The 18,218-nt window shown below is 45.4% G+C and overlaps 1 protein-coding gene across 4 annotated transcripts in view; it reads right to left on the reverse strand.

The window, feature by feature from the left end:
* Positions 1–18,218, reverse strand: part of CACNA1A (calcium voltage-gated channel subunit alpha1 A) — a 308,974-nt gene that overhangs the window by 238,979 nt on the left and 51,777 nt on the right. For all 4 annotated transcript variants that reach the window (XM_055235695.2, XM_055235696.2, XM_055235694.2 and 1 more), the window contains exons 2-3: positions 17,119–17,224; positions 14,900–15,039 (exon numbers count right to left, since the gene is read on the reverse strand). In XM_055235695.2, the coding sequence (XP_055091670.1) occupies positions 14,900–15,039; positions 17,119–17,224 (246 nt within the window). The remainder of the gene's footprint in view (positions 1–14,899; positions 15,040–17,118; positions 17,225–18,218) is intronic.

Consider the following 18,218-nt stretch of genomic DNA (forward strand, 5'->3'; position numbering starts at 1 on the left):
AGATGGGGTCTGTTGCCCCATTCCTTGAATCTGGACCAGCCTCATTGCTTGCTTTGGACAACGGTGGCCAACATGATGTTGTGCCATTCCTGGGACTAGCCCTTAAGAAGGCTGAACACTTCCTCTTTCTCTTAGAATCCCACTGCTGCCACGTGAACTAGCTCAGGCTAGCCTGCTGGAGGATGAAAAACTGCCATGTGAACTAGCTCAGGCTACCCTGCTGGAGGGTGAAAGACCACAGGGAGTGGAGCACAATCATTCCAGCTGAGGTCATCATGCTCTCTGAAGTTGGACCAGTCTGCAGCCAGCCAACAGCCAAACAGAAGAGCCACCCAGCTGACCCGCAGCTGACCAAAGATGCATGAATGAGCTCAACTGAGACCAGATAAAGGACCCAACTGGGCCCAGCCTAAACTGCCACACTTCGGAATCAAGAGCTAAATAAATGCTTGTCATTATAAGCCACTGGGTCTTGGGGATTGTTTGTTACACAGCAGTATTATGGCAATATATAACTGATGCAAAGGAGCATACAGAAGAGGTAAATATGAGGTACGCTAAGACAGTTTTAAAATAAAATGTCCTGGCCGGGCGCGGTGGCTCACGCCTGTAATCCCAGCACTTTGGGAGGCCGAGGCGGGCGGATCACGAGGTCAGGAGATTGAGACCATCCAGGCTAACACGGTGAAACCCCGTCTCTACTAAAAATACAAAAAATTAGCCGGGTGAGGTGGCAGGCGCCTGTAGTCCCAGCTACGCGGGAGGCTGAGGCAGCAGAATGGCATGAACCCCGGGGGGCAGAGCCTGCAGTGAGTTGAGATCGCGCCACTGCACTCCAGCCTGGGTGAAAGAGCAAGACTCCTTCTCAAAAAAATAAATAAATAAATAAAAATAAAATAAAATAAATAAATAAAATAAAATGTCCTGATTTTATTTTATTTTGATTACAGGTGCATGCCACCACGCCTGACTAATTTTTATATCTTTAGTAGAGACGGGGTTTCACCATGTTGGCCAGGCTGGTCTCGAACTCCTGACCTCGTGATCCGCCCGCCTCGGCCTCCCAAAGTGCTGAGATTACAGGAGTGAGCCATTATGCTTGGCTTTCTCTTTCCTTTCTTACTATCTTGTTCTCCTGTTTCCTGGTATTGCCAAACAAACCACTTGCCCTCAAATTTTTTTTTTTTTTTTTTGAGATGGAGTCTTGCTGTGTCGCCCAGGCTGGAGTGCAGTGGTGCGATCTCGGCTCACTGCAAGCTCTGCCTCCCTGGTTCATGCCATTCTCCTGCCTCAGCCTCCCGAGTAGCTGGGACTACAGGCGCCCACCACCAGGCCCAGCTAATTTTTTGTATTTTTAATAGAGACAGGGTTTCACCGTGTTAGCCAGGATGGTCTCGATCTCCTGACCTCGTGATCCGTTGCCCTCAAATCTTTGTCTCAGGATCAGTCTGGGTTCTTTTTTTTTTTCTTTCCTTTTTTTGATGGAGTCTCGTTCTGTCACCCAGGCTGGTGTGCAGTGGTGCAATCTCAGCTCACTGCAAGCTCCGCCTCCCGGGTTCATGCCCTTCTCCTGCCTCAGCCTCCCAAGTAGCTGGGACTACAGGTGACCACCATCATGCCCAGCTAATTTTTTTTCATATTTTTAATAGAGACGGGGTTTCACCATGTTAGCCAGGACGGTCTCGATCTCCTGATCTCGTGATCTGCCCGCCTCGGCCTCCCAAAGTGCTGGGATTACAGGCGTGAGCCACCGCACCCGGCCCTGTCTGGGTTCTTAATTGCAAAACCAAACACTGACCAGCTACCTTAGGCATGAAAGGGATTTTTCGGAAACTCAGATAATCAACAGGGGGCCAGAAGAGGGGATTTGGGAAATGAGCAGGAACAGTGTAGCCAGCCTGACCTCCTCCTGCAGCAAGCATCCATGAAAGAATCCGAACCATCATGTTTGGGTCACTTGGTCCATTTTCAAATTTCTGGGTAGGAAAACGTGCCTGGTTGGGTTTTTTGTTAGCTTGTTTTTTGAGATAGGGTCTTGCCCTGTTGCCCAGGCTGGGCTGGAGTGTAGCGGCACTATCATGGCTCACTGCAGCCTTGACCTCCTGGGCTCAAGCAATCCTCCTGCCTCAGCCTCCTGAGTAGCGGGGACTACAAGCCTGTGCTACCACCCCCAGCTAATTAAACAAAAACTTAAGAGATAGGGGTCTCACTATGTTGCCCAGGCTGGTCTCAAACTCCTGGGCTTGGCTCAAGCTATCCTCCTGCCTTGGCATCCCAAAGTGCTGGGATTACAGGTGTGAGCCACTGCACCTGGCCCCGGTTGTTTAAATCACATGCCCTGACTACCAGGTGATGGGGAGAGAATGAATCCCTTTCACCTTCAACTTACAAGTGAAGGTGGGGTCCCATGGACCAGCAGTACTATATACAAAGGGGAGGATTCTCCCTAAATTGGAAAGGGAGGTCAGATATTGGAAAAGAAACTAATAATAGCAAACGTTCCCTATAGTTAACTAACTGGTCCAGGAACTGGGCCTGGAGAAGTAGTAATAATTATTATCATCATTATAATGGTAGTTATTAGTCTTACAATAGCTGATATAATTGAGCACTTATTCTGTGCCAGTTTTTGTTCTAAATGCCTTATATGTATCTCACTGACTTTTACCTTTTGAGGTTAAGTGCAATTACTATTCCCATTCCACAGATGAGGAAGCTGAGGCCCAATGGACTATATCACTTTCTCTTTCTTCAGACTGTCCCTGGGCAAATAACATCCATAAAACCAGCGCAGCATGGGTCAGACATTAACTCATTGAACCTTGAAAACAACTCCATAAGGTGGTAGTATTTTGTTGTTGTTTTGTTTTGTTTGTTTGAGACAAGGTCTCGCTCTGTTGGACTGCAGTGGTGCAAGCACGGCTCACTGCAGACTTGACCTCCTGGGCTCAAGTCTTTCTCCCACCTCAGCCTCCTGAGTAGCTGGAATTACAGGCACACACTATCACACCCAGATAATTTTTGCTTTGTTTTGTTTTTGTAGAGACGGAGTTTCACCATGTTGCCCAGAATGGCCTCAAACTCCCAAGTTTAAGCGATTCACCCACCTTGGCTTCCCAAAGTGTTTGGATTACAAGCGTGAGCCACCATGCCCCACCAAGTCGGGGAATGCTACTACTCTCATTTTCCAGATGAAGAAATTGAAGATTCAGAGAGGTACAGTAACTTGCCCAAGGTCACACAGCTTGGAAACAGTGGAGTCAGGTTTGGAATCCACTCTAACCCCAAAGATCAGGTCTTAACCACTATGCTTCCTTACATGTCTGTGTAGACTGGCTGTCCTCATTTAGAGATGCCTGCACAAGAAGCAGCTGGGTTGCAAAGCAACGTTTAAAAAAATTATTTTTTGAGACAGAGTCCTATTCTGTTGGCCAGGCATGGTGGCTCACAGCTGCAATCCCAGCACTTTGAGAGGCCAAGGCGAGTGGATCACCTGAGGTCAGGAGTTCGAGATCAGCCTGGCCAACATGGTGAAACCCCCTCTCTACTAAAAATGCAAAAATTAGCCAGGCATGGTGGTGTGCGCCTGTAATCCCAGCTACTTGGGAGGCTGAGATGGGAGTGCTTGAACCGGGAGGCGGAGGCTGCAGTCAGCCAAGATCGCGCCACTGCACTCCAGCCTGGGCGACAGAGCAAGACCCTGTCTCGAGGAAGAAAAAAAAAAAAAAGAGTCTCGGTTTGTTGCGAGTCCAGTGGCATGATCTTGGCCTCCCGGCTTCAAGCGGCCCACCAGGCAGCCGCTTCCCTGCCCTGGTGAGACGAGAGGAGTCATTAGGCATGCAAACTGTAGAGGCAGTGGGACAGATGCCCCTTGGAGGCAGGCTGGCATTTGTCACAGCAATTCGAGAGAACAAGACCTCAGTCGGCCCCCAAACCTGCAGAGAGATGGATGGCAAGGTCTTCTCCAGCCCCACAGGGAAAATGGCCAAGAAGCTCAGTATGGAACAAGGTCACCTGGCCATCTGGCCTTCACTCAGTCCCTCTCCACCCCAGCTGGAGGCAGAGGGAGGGAAGAGAACATTTTAGCACAATACGGTGTGCTGGGAGCTGTCCAGGGTGCTGAAACCTGTAACCCACTAAGCTTCCAATTTCCGCTCCTTGAGTTAGTGCCGGGTAGACCCCAAGGCAAAAACTAGGGTCCAGTGGTTAATTTGGGAGGTAATCCAAGGAATTACAAGTGAGGAATGAGAAAGAGAGAGATTGGTAAAGGGTACACTAGTGAATGGGTTTTATGGTGAACAACTAGGATTCAATTTTACTGAGGAGCCTCTATGATGCTGTATAACATATTTCAATGTTTTCCCACTGAGCAATGGGGAAGCCAGGGTATTTATACACCGACTCCCTAGCTCACTGGTTGAGGGATGCTACCGAGGTTGTTAAGCATCTGGCATGGGGGCTCAGCAAACTCTGTGATGCCAGAGACTGCCCTCCAACAGAGATGTAGAGAGATGCGAGTGTACCAAGAGGAAGCTGCGGGTGAACTCAGAGGTAAACTAGGTAAATAAGGCATGGAGAATTTGTAGCATCTACCACATGTCCCCCCACAAGAATTTAAGTTTTTTTTCCTTCAGTTTACCAACTTTCATGTGTGATGCAAACCCTAGGAGCTAGACACTAGTTTTATTTTACTCTCTTTTTCCAGGTGAGAAAACTGAGGTTCAGTGAGTTCAACCCACATTCTCACTGTCATAGAGGGAGGAGCTTCCTCTGACTCTGAAATCCAAGTCTTAACCACGGTGCTAGGCCAATCTCTCATTTCTTGAAATCTCTTCTGCTCCTGTTTTCCCCCAGACATAGTGGAACCCAAGATCAGGGAGGGAAAGGAAGGATCACCCTGACTTCCCATGCCAGAGAGCTCTATTCAAATTCTCAAGTTTATTTTCCTTGGCAAACTTGACCTTAGGGAACTAGCATAGGATTCAAGAAAGTGGGTTCTAGATCAAGATCTGCCTTGGTTCAAATCCTGGGTCCACCACTTATGAGACAGATGCTCTAGCTTGACTATTTCAAACCTTCCAAAACTCATGTTGAAATTTGTTTTATTTATTTTATATTATTATTTATTGACACAGGGTCTCACTCTGTCACCCAGCCTGGAGTGCAGTAGTGTGTGTGCATTATAGCTCATGCAGCCTTGACCTTAAACTTTCCAGTCTCCATAACTGTAAGAAATAAATTGCTTTTTCTTTATAAATTACTCAGTTTCAGGTGTTCTGCTATAAGAAACAGAAAACAGACTAAGACAGTAAGCATTTAATGTCTTTGAGCCTCAGTTGCTCCATCTGTAAATGGGGAGAATAATAGTATTTATTTAACCTTGAGAGTTGAAATAATTTTATTTTTATTTTTATTTTTAGAGACAGTCTTGCTCTGTCACCCAGGCTGGAGTGCAGTGGTGTGATCATAGTTCACTGCAGCCTCAAATTCCTGGGCTCAAGCAATCCTCCTGCCTCAGCCTCCTCATTAGCTGGGACTATAGGCATGTACCAACATACCTGGCCAACTTAAAAAATAAACTTTTTACAGAGACAGGATCTTGCTATGCTGCTCAGGCTGGTCTCGAACTCCTGGGCTCAAGTGATCCTCCTGACTTGGCCTCCTAAAGTGCTGAGATTATAGGTGGGTGCCTATGTATGTATATAATATATAGTATATCATATTGTAAGCACCTCATAAGTTTCAGCTTATCAATGTTGCCACTGTTGTTAATAATAGGCATTACATTCCTAAGGACACTGGGTTGAATATAGCACTTTGCTGAATTTAACATAGGCCCAGTGGTATTCTAGGTTTAGAGAAGTGTCCTAGCAGAGAGGCTGAAATCCTGATCCACCCCTTACCAGCTGTGTGACTCCCTTGTGAGCAGCTTAACCTCTCTGAGCCTCAGATTCATCTGTACAAAGGCTAGCGAGGCTAAATGTGATAATGCACATAAAACTCTTATTGTAGTCCCTGACACATAGTAAGTACTCAATAAACATCATTATTATCACTGTCCCTGCTGGTGTTGTTAGAAGATGGAAGGAAATAGCTCCTGCTGCTAGGAAGTGATGTGGTTCCTGGTGAAACATGGTCCAGCAAATATCATGACAACCAAAAGCTTTGAACAATAAAAAGATCGATGCTCTCTCAATGGTATAACTCACTGAGAATGACAAAAAGCATTTGTGTCACAGTGGGGAATCCTTTTGGTACCAAGGATGACTGATCCATGGAGGGGAGAAACTACTGCAGAGAGACATTAAAATAAAATGCTGCTGGTATTTATAGGAACTGTTGCTGGTCTCATGAGTTAGAATGCTGGTTGTGTTTTGTTGTTGTTGTTGGAATGCTGTTTACATGTGAAGGCAACTCAGAGCAGTTGCATGGGGCAGGGGTGAAGAAAGAAAGGAGGTAAGAAGCAACTACATGTATTTATTCAATTAACTGAAAAGGAGAGAGGACATGAGAGGTGTATGGTCAAGACACTGACCCCTCTGAGATTTGGTTTCCTCAACTATATAATAAAAAGTGAGAGAACTGGGATTATTCTCTGAGGATCCCTTTCTTATTCTCTGGAAAGAGGCCACAGGCTAGTCAGGGGGCAAGAGGAAGGAAGAGAGAGCTGGGCTCTAGTGGCAGAAACTGAGGGGTGATAGTAAACATTTATACCACTTCCATTGCCCAAAATGCCAGAGTTCCTGGCTCCATGACATGAAGACACCTTCTTATTCTAGATCTCTTGCCACCATCCCCGTGTGACTTTGGACAAACCACTTCTTTGTGAGTAAAATAGAAGGGCTGGACCTGCCAGAGTCCATGGAGCCTTAAAATTCAATGATGCGGCCCGGCGTGGTGGCTCACGGTTGTAATCTCAGCACTTTGGGAGACAGAGGTGGGCGGATCACCTGAGGTCAGGAGTTCGAGACCAGCCTGACCAACATGGAGAAACCCCGTCTCTACTAAAAATACAAAAAAATTAGCCGGGCTTGGTGGAACATGCCTGTAATCCCAGCTACTCGGAAGGCTGAGGCAGGAGAATTGCTTGAACCTGGGAGGCGGAGGTTGCAGTGAGCCGAGATCATGCCATTGCACTCTAGCCTGGGCAACAAGAGCAAAACTCTACCTCAAAAAGAAAAAAAAATCAATGATGCTACAAGACCAAAAACAACATCTTTCCCTGCTGGTTCCTGTGTAGTTGTGTCTTTTCCTTGCCTCTTATCTTCAACAAAACGGCCCAAAGCCTGAGACAGTTTATAGACCCTTCTAAAAAGGAATCTTCGTTTTCATAGAGTCACAAAATGTCAGAGCTGGCAAAGACCCAGAGCTTCTCTGCCTTATATCTTATCTGATGTTCAGGGCATCTGCCATAGACTTCTGGACTATCTGACTGTCTCTATCAGTGTGTTGGTCCCATCTTCTAAACAGCTTAGTACACTTCCCAGAACACTCATTATCAGAAGTGTTACCCTTTTCCAGCTTAACAGCCATTTATTTTACTGAGCATTTATTATGTGCCAGGTACAGTGCTAACCCTGTGAATAAAAAAAGAAAAAAAAAATTGTGCTCATCCCTCTCTGGTGAGGTTCACAGTCTCTTTTCTTAACATGCACAATTTGTGTTATTTGATCTCTTCAATATTTATATATATTTGAGAATGACAGTAAAATAACTGTCATCTCAGACATACAGCCAAGCTTCTGAAATCTTCCTCTTACACATTTTCAGTTTCATTATCAGAACACAAATACAATAAAAACACGCCTTACAAGGGTTTGACAAAATTATAAAGTTAGGATTTCTCTGAGGCTCTGAGGTACAAAGAACAAACAGATATCTGGGGTAAGATCTTCTCTACCAAACTTCACCCAAGAAGAAGGCAAACACCGTGGTGGTCCACAAAAAATGAATCATGTTTTAACGCTGTGGTTTGCTTCAGGAATCTGAGAGGGCAACAGGTTAATCAGAAAGTATTCATTAGGCCGGGCATGGTGGCTCATGCCTGTAATCCCAGCACTTTGGGAGGCCAAGGTGGGCAGATCACCTGAGGTCCGGAGTTCGAGACCAGTCTGGCTGATAGTGTGAAACCCCGTCTCTACTAAAAATACAAAAATTAGCTAGGCACGGCAGCGCGTGCCTGTGGTCCCAGCTACTCAGGAGGCTGAGGCAGGAGAACTGCTGGAACCCAGGAGGCGGAGGCTACAGTGAGCCGAAATCCCACCACTGCACTCTGTCTCAAAAAAAAAAAAAAAAAAAAAAAAAAGGGGGAAAGAAAGTACTCATTAAAGTCATCACTGTCTCAATGTCAAATTAATATATTTGAGTCCCCTCCTCTCTGAAACATAGAATTAAGTGTCTACTGTGTTTCTCTACCATTGACATTGGCAGAAGGCTAGGTCTGCATGATGTATGTGTGTGTGTGTGTGTGTGTGTGTGTGTGTGTGTATGTGTGTGTGTGTGTTTGTGTATTTTTTCTTTCTTTTCTTTTTTCTTTTTTTTTTTTTTTGAGACAGAGTTTCAGTCTGTCGCCCAGGATGGAGTGCAGTGGCACAATCCCTGGATTCAAGTGATTCTGTTGCCTCAGCCTCCCGAATAACTGGGATTACCAGTGCGCACCGCACCACCACGCCAGGCTAATTTTTTTCTTTCTTTTATCTTTTTGTATTTTTAGTACAGGTGGGGTTTCACCATGTTGGCCAGGCTGCTCTCGAACTCCTGACTTCAAGCGATCTGCCCGCCTCTGCCTCCCAAAGTGCTGGGATTACAAGCATGAGCCACAGTTCCCAGCTGGGATTTTTTTGTTTTTAAGACAAAATCTCACTTTGTTGCCCAGGCTGGCCTTAAACCCTTGGGTTCAGGGAATCCTCCAACCTCAGCTTCCAGTAGGTGGAATTCCAGGTGCTTGCCGCTGCACCCAGCTCATGCAGAATGTTTTACTGTCCCCTCCCTGTTCCTAGCTTACAACCCAACAAGACACTAAACAGCACCTTGGAATCTGGAGTAATAAAATTTGAGCAATGTGCCTGATTTGAAGGAGACAGAACCACCAGACAATAACGATAACTGACTACCAGAGAAATAAGAGCAAGAAAAGCAAGTGAAAGAAATGCATGATGAATTCAAAAAGAAAGGAGAAGGGGATGTGAAAAGAACCCAATCTAGAATAGAAGCTCTTCATGATAGGGTCAGGATTTCCTGAGAATCTAATAAAAACTACAGATCAGAAAAAAATATATACATATACACAATTTTTTTCTTGCATAAAATTTCAGCGGGTTCATTCATCCCAACAATGAGCTCTCACCCTTAGGACCTATCTGTTCTAGATGAAGAATTTCTCTTCTAGAGGAATGAATCTAGAATCTCTTCCATCAGATGACAGGAAACTAGAAGAAAGGCCACCTTGTTAAAAGCAGGGAGATACGAACACTTACAAGTGACAAACTGACCTATTGAATGACTGCCTTCAGTTTAATGATCACTTATTGGGACCCACTAAGTGCCTGTATTAGTCAGGGTTCTTTAGAGGGACAAAACTAACAGGATAGATGTATATATGAAAGGGACTTTATTAAGGAGAATTGACTCACACAATCACAAGGTAAAGTCCCACGATAGCCCATCTGAAGGATGAAGAGCAAGGAAGCCAGTGGTGGATCCGTCAGAGTCCTCAAACCTCAAAAGTAGGGAAGCCGACAGTGCAGCCTTCAGTCTGTGGCCAAAGGCCTGAGAGCTCCTGGCTAACCACTGGTGTAAGTCCATGAGTCCAAAAGCTGAAGAACTTGGAGTCTGATTTTAGAGGGCAGGAAGCATCCAGCACAGGATAAAGATGAAGGCCAGAAGACTCAGCAAGTCTGCTCTTTCCAACTTCTTCTGCCTGCTTTTATTCTGGCCACACTGGCAGCTGATTAGATGATGCCCACACAGATTGGGGGTGGATCTGCCTCTCCCAGTTCACCAGCTCAAATGTTAATCTCCTTTGGCCACACCTTCACAGACACACCCAGGAACAAGACTTTGCATCCTTCAAGCTGATCAAGTTGACACTCAATATTAACCATCACACTGCTCAATAGTATATGAGCTTCCCTAAGTGTTCCCATTACCATGTTATTACGAAAAAAAAAAAAAAAAAAACAGGGCTGCAAAAGCCCATTAATGATAGACTGGATACAGAAAATGTGGTACATATACACCATGGAATATATGCAACCATAAAAAAGAACAAGATCATGTCCTTTATAGGGACATGGATGGACCTGGAGGCCATTATCCTTAGCAAACTAATGCAGGAACAGAAAACCAAATGCTGCGTGTTCTAAGTGGGAGCTAAATGATGATAACACGTGGACATACAGAGGCAAACAACACGCACTGGGGCCTTTTGGAGGGTGGAGGGTGGGAGGAGGGAGATGATCAAGAAAAATAACTAATGGGTACTAGGCTTAATACCTGGGTAATGAAATAACCTGTACAACAAACACCGAAGACACAAGTTTACCCATGTAATAGATCTGCACTTGTACCCCTAAAGTAAAAGTAAAACAAAAAAAGCCACACAGGGATTTTTAAGGCTCCTTCCTGCCAGCAAGGTCAAGCCAGCCCCAGCCAGCAGAAGCCAGCCCCCAGGGAGCATGAATTGGCACAACCACTTTGCAGAGCAATTTGGCAATACCTAGTGGGGCTGAGGATGCACACAGTGTGCAACTCAGCAGTTCCACTCCTGGGTATGTGCCCTAGAGAAACTCACTCGGGAGAAAGCAGGGACACTTTGCGTCAAAATAGCCCAAAGCTGGAAACAATCCAAACAGATAAATACACGGCAGCATACTCCTACCACAGAATACTATGCAGTCGTGAAAATGGATGCATGAAAACTATTTTTATTAATCAGATTTATCTCATGCTGAATACAAAACTCAGGTTAGAGAAATGTGAAGTTGGAAAAACAGTACCACATATCTTTTTTTTTCTTTTTCTTTTTTTTTATTTTTTATTTTTTTGAGACAAGGTTTTACTTTGTTACCCAGGCTGGAGTGCAGTGGTGCAATCATGGTTCACTGTAGCCTTGACCTCCTGGGCTCACGTGATCCTCCCACTTCAGCCTCCTGAGTAGCTGGGACTACAGGCATGCGTCATCATGCCTGGCTAAATTTTTGCATTTTTTTGTATAGATGGGGTTTCACCATGTTGCCCAGGCTAGTCTTAAACTCCTGGACTCAAGTGATCTTCCCGCCTTGGCCTCTCAAAGTGCTAGGATTACAAGTGTGAGCCACCACACTTGGCCTTTATTTAAAAAACAAACAAACAAACAAAAAAACAATTTTTAGGGACAGGGTCTTGTCTGTAGCCCAAGCTGGAGTTCAGTTATAGCTCACTACAGCATCGACCTTCTGGGCTTAAGTGATCCTCCCACCTTGGCCTCCTGAGTAGCTGGGATTACAGGAGCACACCACCATGCCCATGTGATTATTTTATTATATTTTATTTCATTTTGTAGAGATGGGGTTTCACTACATTGGCCAGGCTGGTCTCAAACTTCTGGCCTAAAGTAATCCTTCCATCTTTGCCTCCAAAATTGCTAGGATTACAGGTGTGAGCCACCATTCCCAGCCCATATATTTCTTATCTACACATATAGTCAAAGTGTAAACTATTCTCACTCTGATGCTATTTAAAAAACATTTTGAAGTGTAAAAATAGGTAGCATATATTTCTTATATACTTAGGCAGCCAAAGTGTGAATACATAAATGGAAATAATAAACATAAAATTCAGGAAAGTGCCCCTGGATGAGGGACAGAAAGGAATGGGTCTAGGGAGGGAGAAAACAGGGATTAGAAAGGTTAGAAAGGTTTTGCTTTTCTGGGTACAGTGGCTTACGCCTGTAATCCCAGCACTTTGGGAGGCCGAGCCAGGTGGATCACTTGAGGTCAGGAGTTCGAGACCAGTCTGGCCAACATGGCATAAACCCGTCTCTACTAACAATTCAAAAATTAGCTAGGTGTTGTGGTGCACACCTGTAATCCAAGCTATTTGGGAGGCTGAGGCAGGAGAATCACTTGAACCTGGGAGGCAGAGGCTGCAGTGAGCTGAGATTGCACCGCTGCACTCCAGCCTGGGTGACAGAGGGAGACCCTTGTCAAAAAAAAAAAAAAGAGAGAAAGGTTTTGTTTTGATGGCAGGTTACTCCATTACTTCTCTATCCTCAATTCTCCCCATTCTTCTGGTCACCTTCTCTAGCCACATGGGCCTTCTTACTGTTGACTAAACACGTCAGATACAGTCCAGCCTCAGAGCCTTTGCACTGGCTGTTCCCTTTGCCTGACACTCTGTTCCAGCTCTCCTCATGGCTCACTCACTCACCTCCCTTAGATTTTCATTCAGATGTCACATTCCCAGTGAAGTCTTCCCTGGCTTCCAGCACCCCTCATCCCTGCCTGCCACACATCCCATCCCTCCCCTGTTTTATTTTTCCTCTGTACCCCTCACCGCCATCTGACACACTAGATTCATTCATCAATTGTGTCCATCTCCATCAGTAGACTCTCAGCTCCATGAGAACACGGGATTTTTCTATTTTTGTTTACTGCTGTGTCCCACAGCCTAGAACAAGACCTGGCACATAGAAGTGTTCAATAAATAGTCATTGAATAAATGAATGTATACATAGGTATTTGCTCTATTATTCTCTACTTAGTTTTGCATGGGATCTTGCTAGGTTACCCAAGCTGGTCTCAAACTAGTTAGGCTCAAGCAATCCTCCCTCTTCAGCCTTCTGAGTAATTGGGGTTACAGGCATGTGCCACTGTACCCAGCTTTATACACTTTTAATTTTTATTTTGTGGAGATGTGGTCTTGCTATGTTGCCCAGGCTGGTCTCAAACTCCTGGGCTCAAGCAATCCTCCTACCTTGGCCTCCCAATGTGCTAGGATACAGGCATGAGCCACCCTGCCCAGCTTTACATTTTTTAAACAATAAAAAAGTTAGCCACTAGGCTGTTTCCAGATGAGTTTCCTAGTAGGGTAAGAGAAAGGTGCCCAGCACCATAATATGTCCTTGGAACCCACCAAGGTCCCGAGCCACCGAACTGTGAGCACAGCCAACAAAGATCCCTCCGTGAACACCCAAGCCCATGAGAACTAGCCCAGAGTCCTTAAAACAGACCACTGACATCTGAAGGCCTCTACAGAAACAGCCCAATAGGCCACAGCTCCTTCTGTGAGAGGCAACATTGCTCTGAAACAAATCTGCATCGTGAGAGTCCAGCCAGCACAGCATGGGTGCTGCAACCCATCACATCCGCCAAAAGAGACAGAACCTGGAGCAGCAACAAAACATGGAAAGCTATGATCCTGTAAATGATTACTATGAAAAAGGTGTCCCAGTGAAGAAGGGTCTTAGAATAGAAGAGCCCAGACTTAGTTCAGAGGAGAGCAGAGAGTGGGAAGAGGAGAAACCAGCCATTGGTACTAGATAGTAATGTCACTATTGGAATCTAATAAAAGTCTTTAAGGTCCCTGACAGACTAGTGGGTCATTCTCCAAATCCAAATCCCTTTTCTTCTAAGCACAGTCTGATACTTCCCAGCTTCCCTTGCAGTGATGTGTGCTCATGTGACTGAGTTCTAGCCAATAGGATATGAATGGAACAGGTATGGGTCACACCCCTTCCAAACTCAAAATCTTTCCAAGTATCACCTTCTACGCTCATTTCTCCTTCCTGGTTTGATACAGACAAGCATAGTTATTGGATGCTGTGGGCTGACAATGAAGAGCCACAATATGGCAAGGGTCAGGGTCTGTCAGTCATTGGAGGAGATAGGAACAATTATTTTGGACTTCTTTTCTTGAGATGGGGCCTTGCTCTGTTGCCCAGGCTGGAGTGCGGTGGTATGATCATAGCTCGCTGTGTCCTCCAACTCCTGGGCTCAAGCAATTCTCCCAGGCATGTATCACCATGCCTGGTTAATTTTTATTTTATTTTATGTTTTAGAGATGGGGGGGGGTCTCACTATGTTGCCCAGGCTGGTCTTGAACTCCTGAGCTCAAGTGATCCTCCCACCTCAGCCTCCCAAAGTGCTGAGATTACAGGCATGCACGATCACACCCAGCTCACTTTTGAATTTTCTATGAGTGACAAATAAACTTCTGCTGTGTTTAAGTCATTTCCTAGCTTTGGATCTTTTGTTATATCAGCAAGTGCTACCTCATACAGGGTGCTTAGAGGAAAGCATATACACATTTCAACCATGGTTCATCATATATGGATCTGAAAACTCCTTGAAGACAGTGACGGTACCTTATTTAGCTTGCTTTTCTCCTTTGTCATAATCACAATCCCTTGCACCCAGACATTCTCAAAAAACATTCACCAAGTTGAAATAAAAGCAAGATATCTTCAAGCAAATCAAGAGACCCATGCATGTACAACACTTAAAACTTTGAGTTCTAGAATGCATAATCTTCTGTTCATATCCCAGTTCCATCACTTACTTGCTGGGTGGCCTTAAGCAAGTTACACTCTGAGTTTCTGATTCCTCAGTGGTCAGATGGGAATATTAATATTTCCTAATTCAGTGGGTTGTTGCAAGGATTAAATTAGAGAATGCGCATAAAGCACTCTGGAAGCAGCCAACAATAATGAGCTATTATTTTAATTGTAACAGAAAGCATCTGCTGTAACATACAGCTGAGACATGGAGGTAGGGTGTTGGCAGAAAGGAGGCAGGCGCATAATGAGGGGAGGGAGAACACAAGGGCTCAGCCTTTCTGAGCCCAGCACAGACCACACCAACCAAAAGCCTTGTAATCCTTCAGCTAGTTAAATCCAAAGAGTATAGCACGCGCCACTTACCCCGTTAGCACCACCACAAAGTCCATAACGTTCCAGCCATTCCTCAAGTAGGAGCCTTTGTGGAAGGCAAACCCAAGGGCAATGATTTTAATTCCAGCCTCGAAACAAAAAATTCCAATGAAGTATGGTTCTGTGTCATCCTGGAAGGGAGAGAAGGCAAGGTCAGCGTCTTGGGCTGGGCAGATGTTGACAAGATCAGGGAACCAGCCCACCTAGAAATCAGTACCCACCACCCTCTCGCTTCCCCTGACCCTCCTGCACTCACCACCCCTTGCTGCCTCTTGTAGAGTTCTCTTGTCCAAAGCCTTTTGCAAGCAAAGCCAATGTTCAGAGAAGGCACCTTCCTCCTTCATTCCTTTTGGGCCAACCTCACATATCACTTCGCCAAACAGAATTACTTGTTTGCACCTGCCTTATTCAACACGACAGTCACAGGCCACGTGTGGCTATTTCAATTAAAATTAATTTAAATGCAATAAAATAAAAAAACACAGTTCTGCAGTCACACTGGCTACATTTCAAGTGACAATCCTATTGGACAGGGCAGATGGAGATCATTTCTGTGACTGCAGAAAGTTCTAATGGAAAGCATTGGTTTAGAGGATTTACTTGTCACATGCAGCGTTCAAGGCATTTGAGGCTAGAGCTTGTGCATTGACCTCACTCCTAAATCTGACCCCTTAGGATGGTTCTCAGCTGGCATGTAGATTGTTAAAGGTTTGGAATAGGACTTCTATACTGGCTGATAAGTGGCCAGTATCCTCACCTCCAGTTTCTCTGCAGAACCTCTGGCTGGTTCTGGCTTCCAGCTGATAATCTATCATATTTGAAATTAAGCTATAAGTCTTCTCCATCAGAGCCCCAAAGTGCATGTTTTCCCATCTGTTACAGCAATGTTTCTCGAGCTACAATCATTTCATTCTGCCTGAATGATTTTTTTTTTCCATATCAGCTTGCCACTGGTACTTCTATTTGCTTGCCAGTCTTTCAATGGACTCTTTTTATTTAGCTTTATTTTAAGTGAAAATGCAAAGGTCTAGAAATCGTAGTTTGCTAGGCTAGTTATAGTTTTTAGAAGACTGTGACATTGTGAAATGTATGTTTGGTCTTTGACACTGTTTCCTGGCGTACAGCTCCTAAAATCCTTGGGATCTCCAAAGGGATGTCTTTTTGTAGGCTAAGGATTGACTGATGGCTGGCAGTTTCTAGGTAGCTTCAGGATGGGGGCTGGTCACCGGGAAAACCAAGGCATGATTAGAGGGTTGGATTTAAATCATTGACCATTGGTGATCAACTTGATTTTCAGCCCCTCTGCCCTCCCAGAGGTTGGGGGGTGGGGCTGAAAGTCCCAACCCTCGAATCATGCCTTGGTCTTTCTGGTGACCAGTCCCCCTCCTGAAGCTACCTAGAAACTGCCAGCCACACCCTTCTCCTATATCTCACCCTATGCATCTCTTCATCTGTATCCTTTTTTCTTTTTTTCGCACCCCCCCGGCCCCGCAAGACGGAGTTTCACTCCTGTTGCCCAGACTGGAGTGCAATGGTGCGATCTTGGCTCACTGTAACCTCTGCCTCCCGGGTTCAAGCGATTCTCCTGCCTCAGCCTCCCAAGTAGCTGGGGTTACAGGTGTGCACCACCATATCCAGCTAATTTCGTATTTTTTTAGTAGAAACGGGCTTTCACCATGTTGGTCAGGCTGGTCTCGAACTCTTGACCTCAAGTGATCTACCTGCCTTGGCCTCCCAAACTGCTGGGATTACAGGCATGAGCTACTGTGCCTGGCCAAGACATAATTATTAACATTAACAATGTTCATTTGAGTATACTGCCTGAAATTATGTCAGATGCCAAAGTGGGCAGTTTGAGACCAGCCTAAGCAACCTAGTGAGATCCCCATCTCTACGAAAAAGATAAAAATAAGAAAATTAGCTGGGCATGGTGGCACCTGTAGTCCCTGCTACTCAGGAGGCTGCAGTGGGAGGATGGCTTGAGCCCAGGAGGTGGAGGCTGCAGTGAGCTATGACTGAACCACTGCACTCCAGCCTGGGTGACAGAGCGAGACTCTGTTTCAAGAAAAAATAAAAAAGAAATTTAGGCTTCCCATGATCTGGCTCTGGGCTCCAGGACTGAGAGTCTCCTCTGTACCCTGCTGCACTCCCCCAAAAATCAATGTCCTGCTAAAGCCAAGGAGAAGCCCCCAGGAAGAGACATCACTCACCAGCCGTTCAGACATCGGAGTCTTGTCATCATCAGGCAGATGCTGCTCCAGTGCGAGGACGATGCAATTCGCTATGATGGTGGCTAAAATCATATATTCAAAGGGAGTATTGGGGAATTAAGGAAAAATCTTGTTCAAAGAAAAGAAGGGTGTTTAGAGGTGCACCCACCCCCACTGACCCCAGTGGAAAGATCTCAAGCCCTCTAGATCCTCCCAACTCATCAGCACAGGTGGAATTATTCGTTCTCCTGTCTGGAGTAGATCCCTGCAGATCTCAAACCCAGAGCAGGTGACTTCTAAAGGGAAATGCGGATATTCACCTTCTATCTCACCCGCAATATTCGTTGAACACATATTCATTCAGTACCTGCTGTGTGCCAGACTCTGTTCTGGGCTAGGGACACAGCTGAGAGCAAAGCAGACAAGAGGAGAATCTTCCTCCTGCTTCCTAGAGGAGAAGCAAATAAATGAGATAACTACATCACGTATACTACGTTATATGGTACACTGCATATACCATGTTATACAGTACATCATATATTCTATGTTATGTAGTAAGATGGTGAAGGCTATAGACAGTGGAAGGGGTCAGGGCTGCAATTTCAAATATGGTGGCAGAGCCCAGCATGATGGCAGGCACCTGTGGTCCCAGGTGCTTGGGAGGCTGAGGCAAGAGAATTGCTTGAGCTGAGGAGGTGGAGGCTGCAGTGTACAATGCCTATACCACTGCACTCCAGCCTGGGTGACAGAAGGAGGCTCTGTCTCAAAAACAAAACAAAACAAAACAAAAAAAAGATAAATTAAAAATAGATAGAGGTCAAGTTGGGTGGATCACTTGCGGTCAGGACTTCGAAACCAGCCTGGCCAACAGGGTGAAACCCTGTCTCTACTAAAAATACAAAAATTAGCCAGGCGTGGTAGTGCACACCTGTAATCCCAGCTACTTGGGAGGCCGGGGCAGGAGAATTGTTTGAACCTGGGAGGTGGAGGTTGCAGTGAGCTGAGATCATGCCACTGCTCTCTAGCCTGGGCAACAGAGCGAGACTCCATCTCAAAAATAAATAAAATAATAAATAAATAAGTAAATAAATAAATAAATA

This window comes from Symphalangus syndactylus, chromosome 13 (assembly GCF_028878055.3).
Source record: "Symphalangus syndactylus isolate Jambi chromosome 13, NHGRI_mSymSyn1-v2.1_pri, whole genome shotgun sequence".
Classification (NCBI taxonomy): domain Eukaryota; kingdom Metazoa; phylum Chordata; class Mammalia; order Primates; family Hylobatidae; genus Symphalangus; species Symphalangus syndactylus.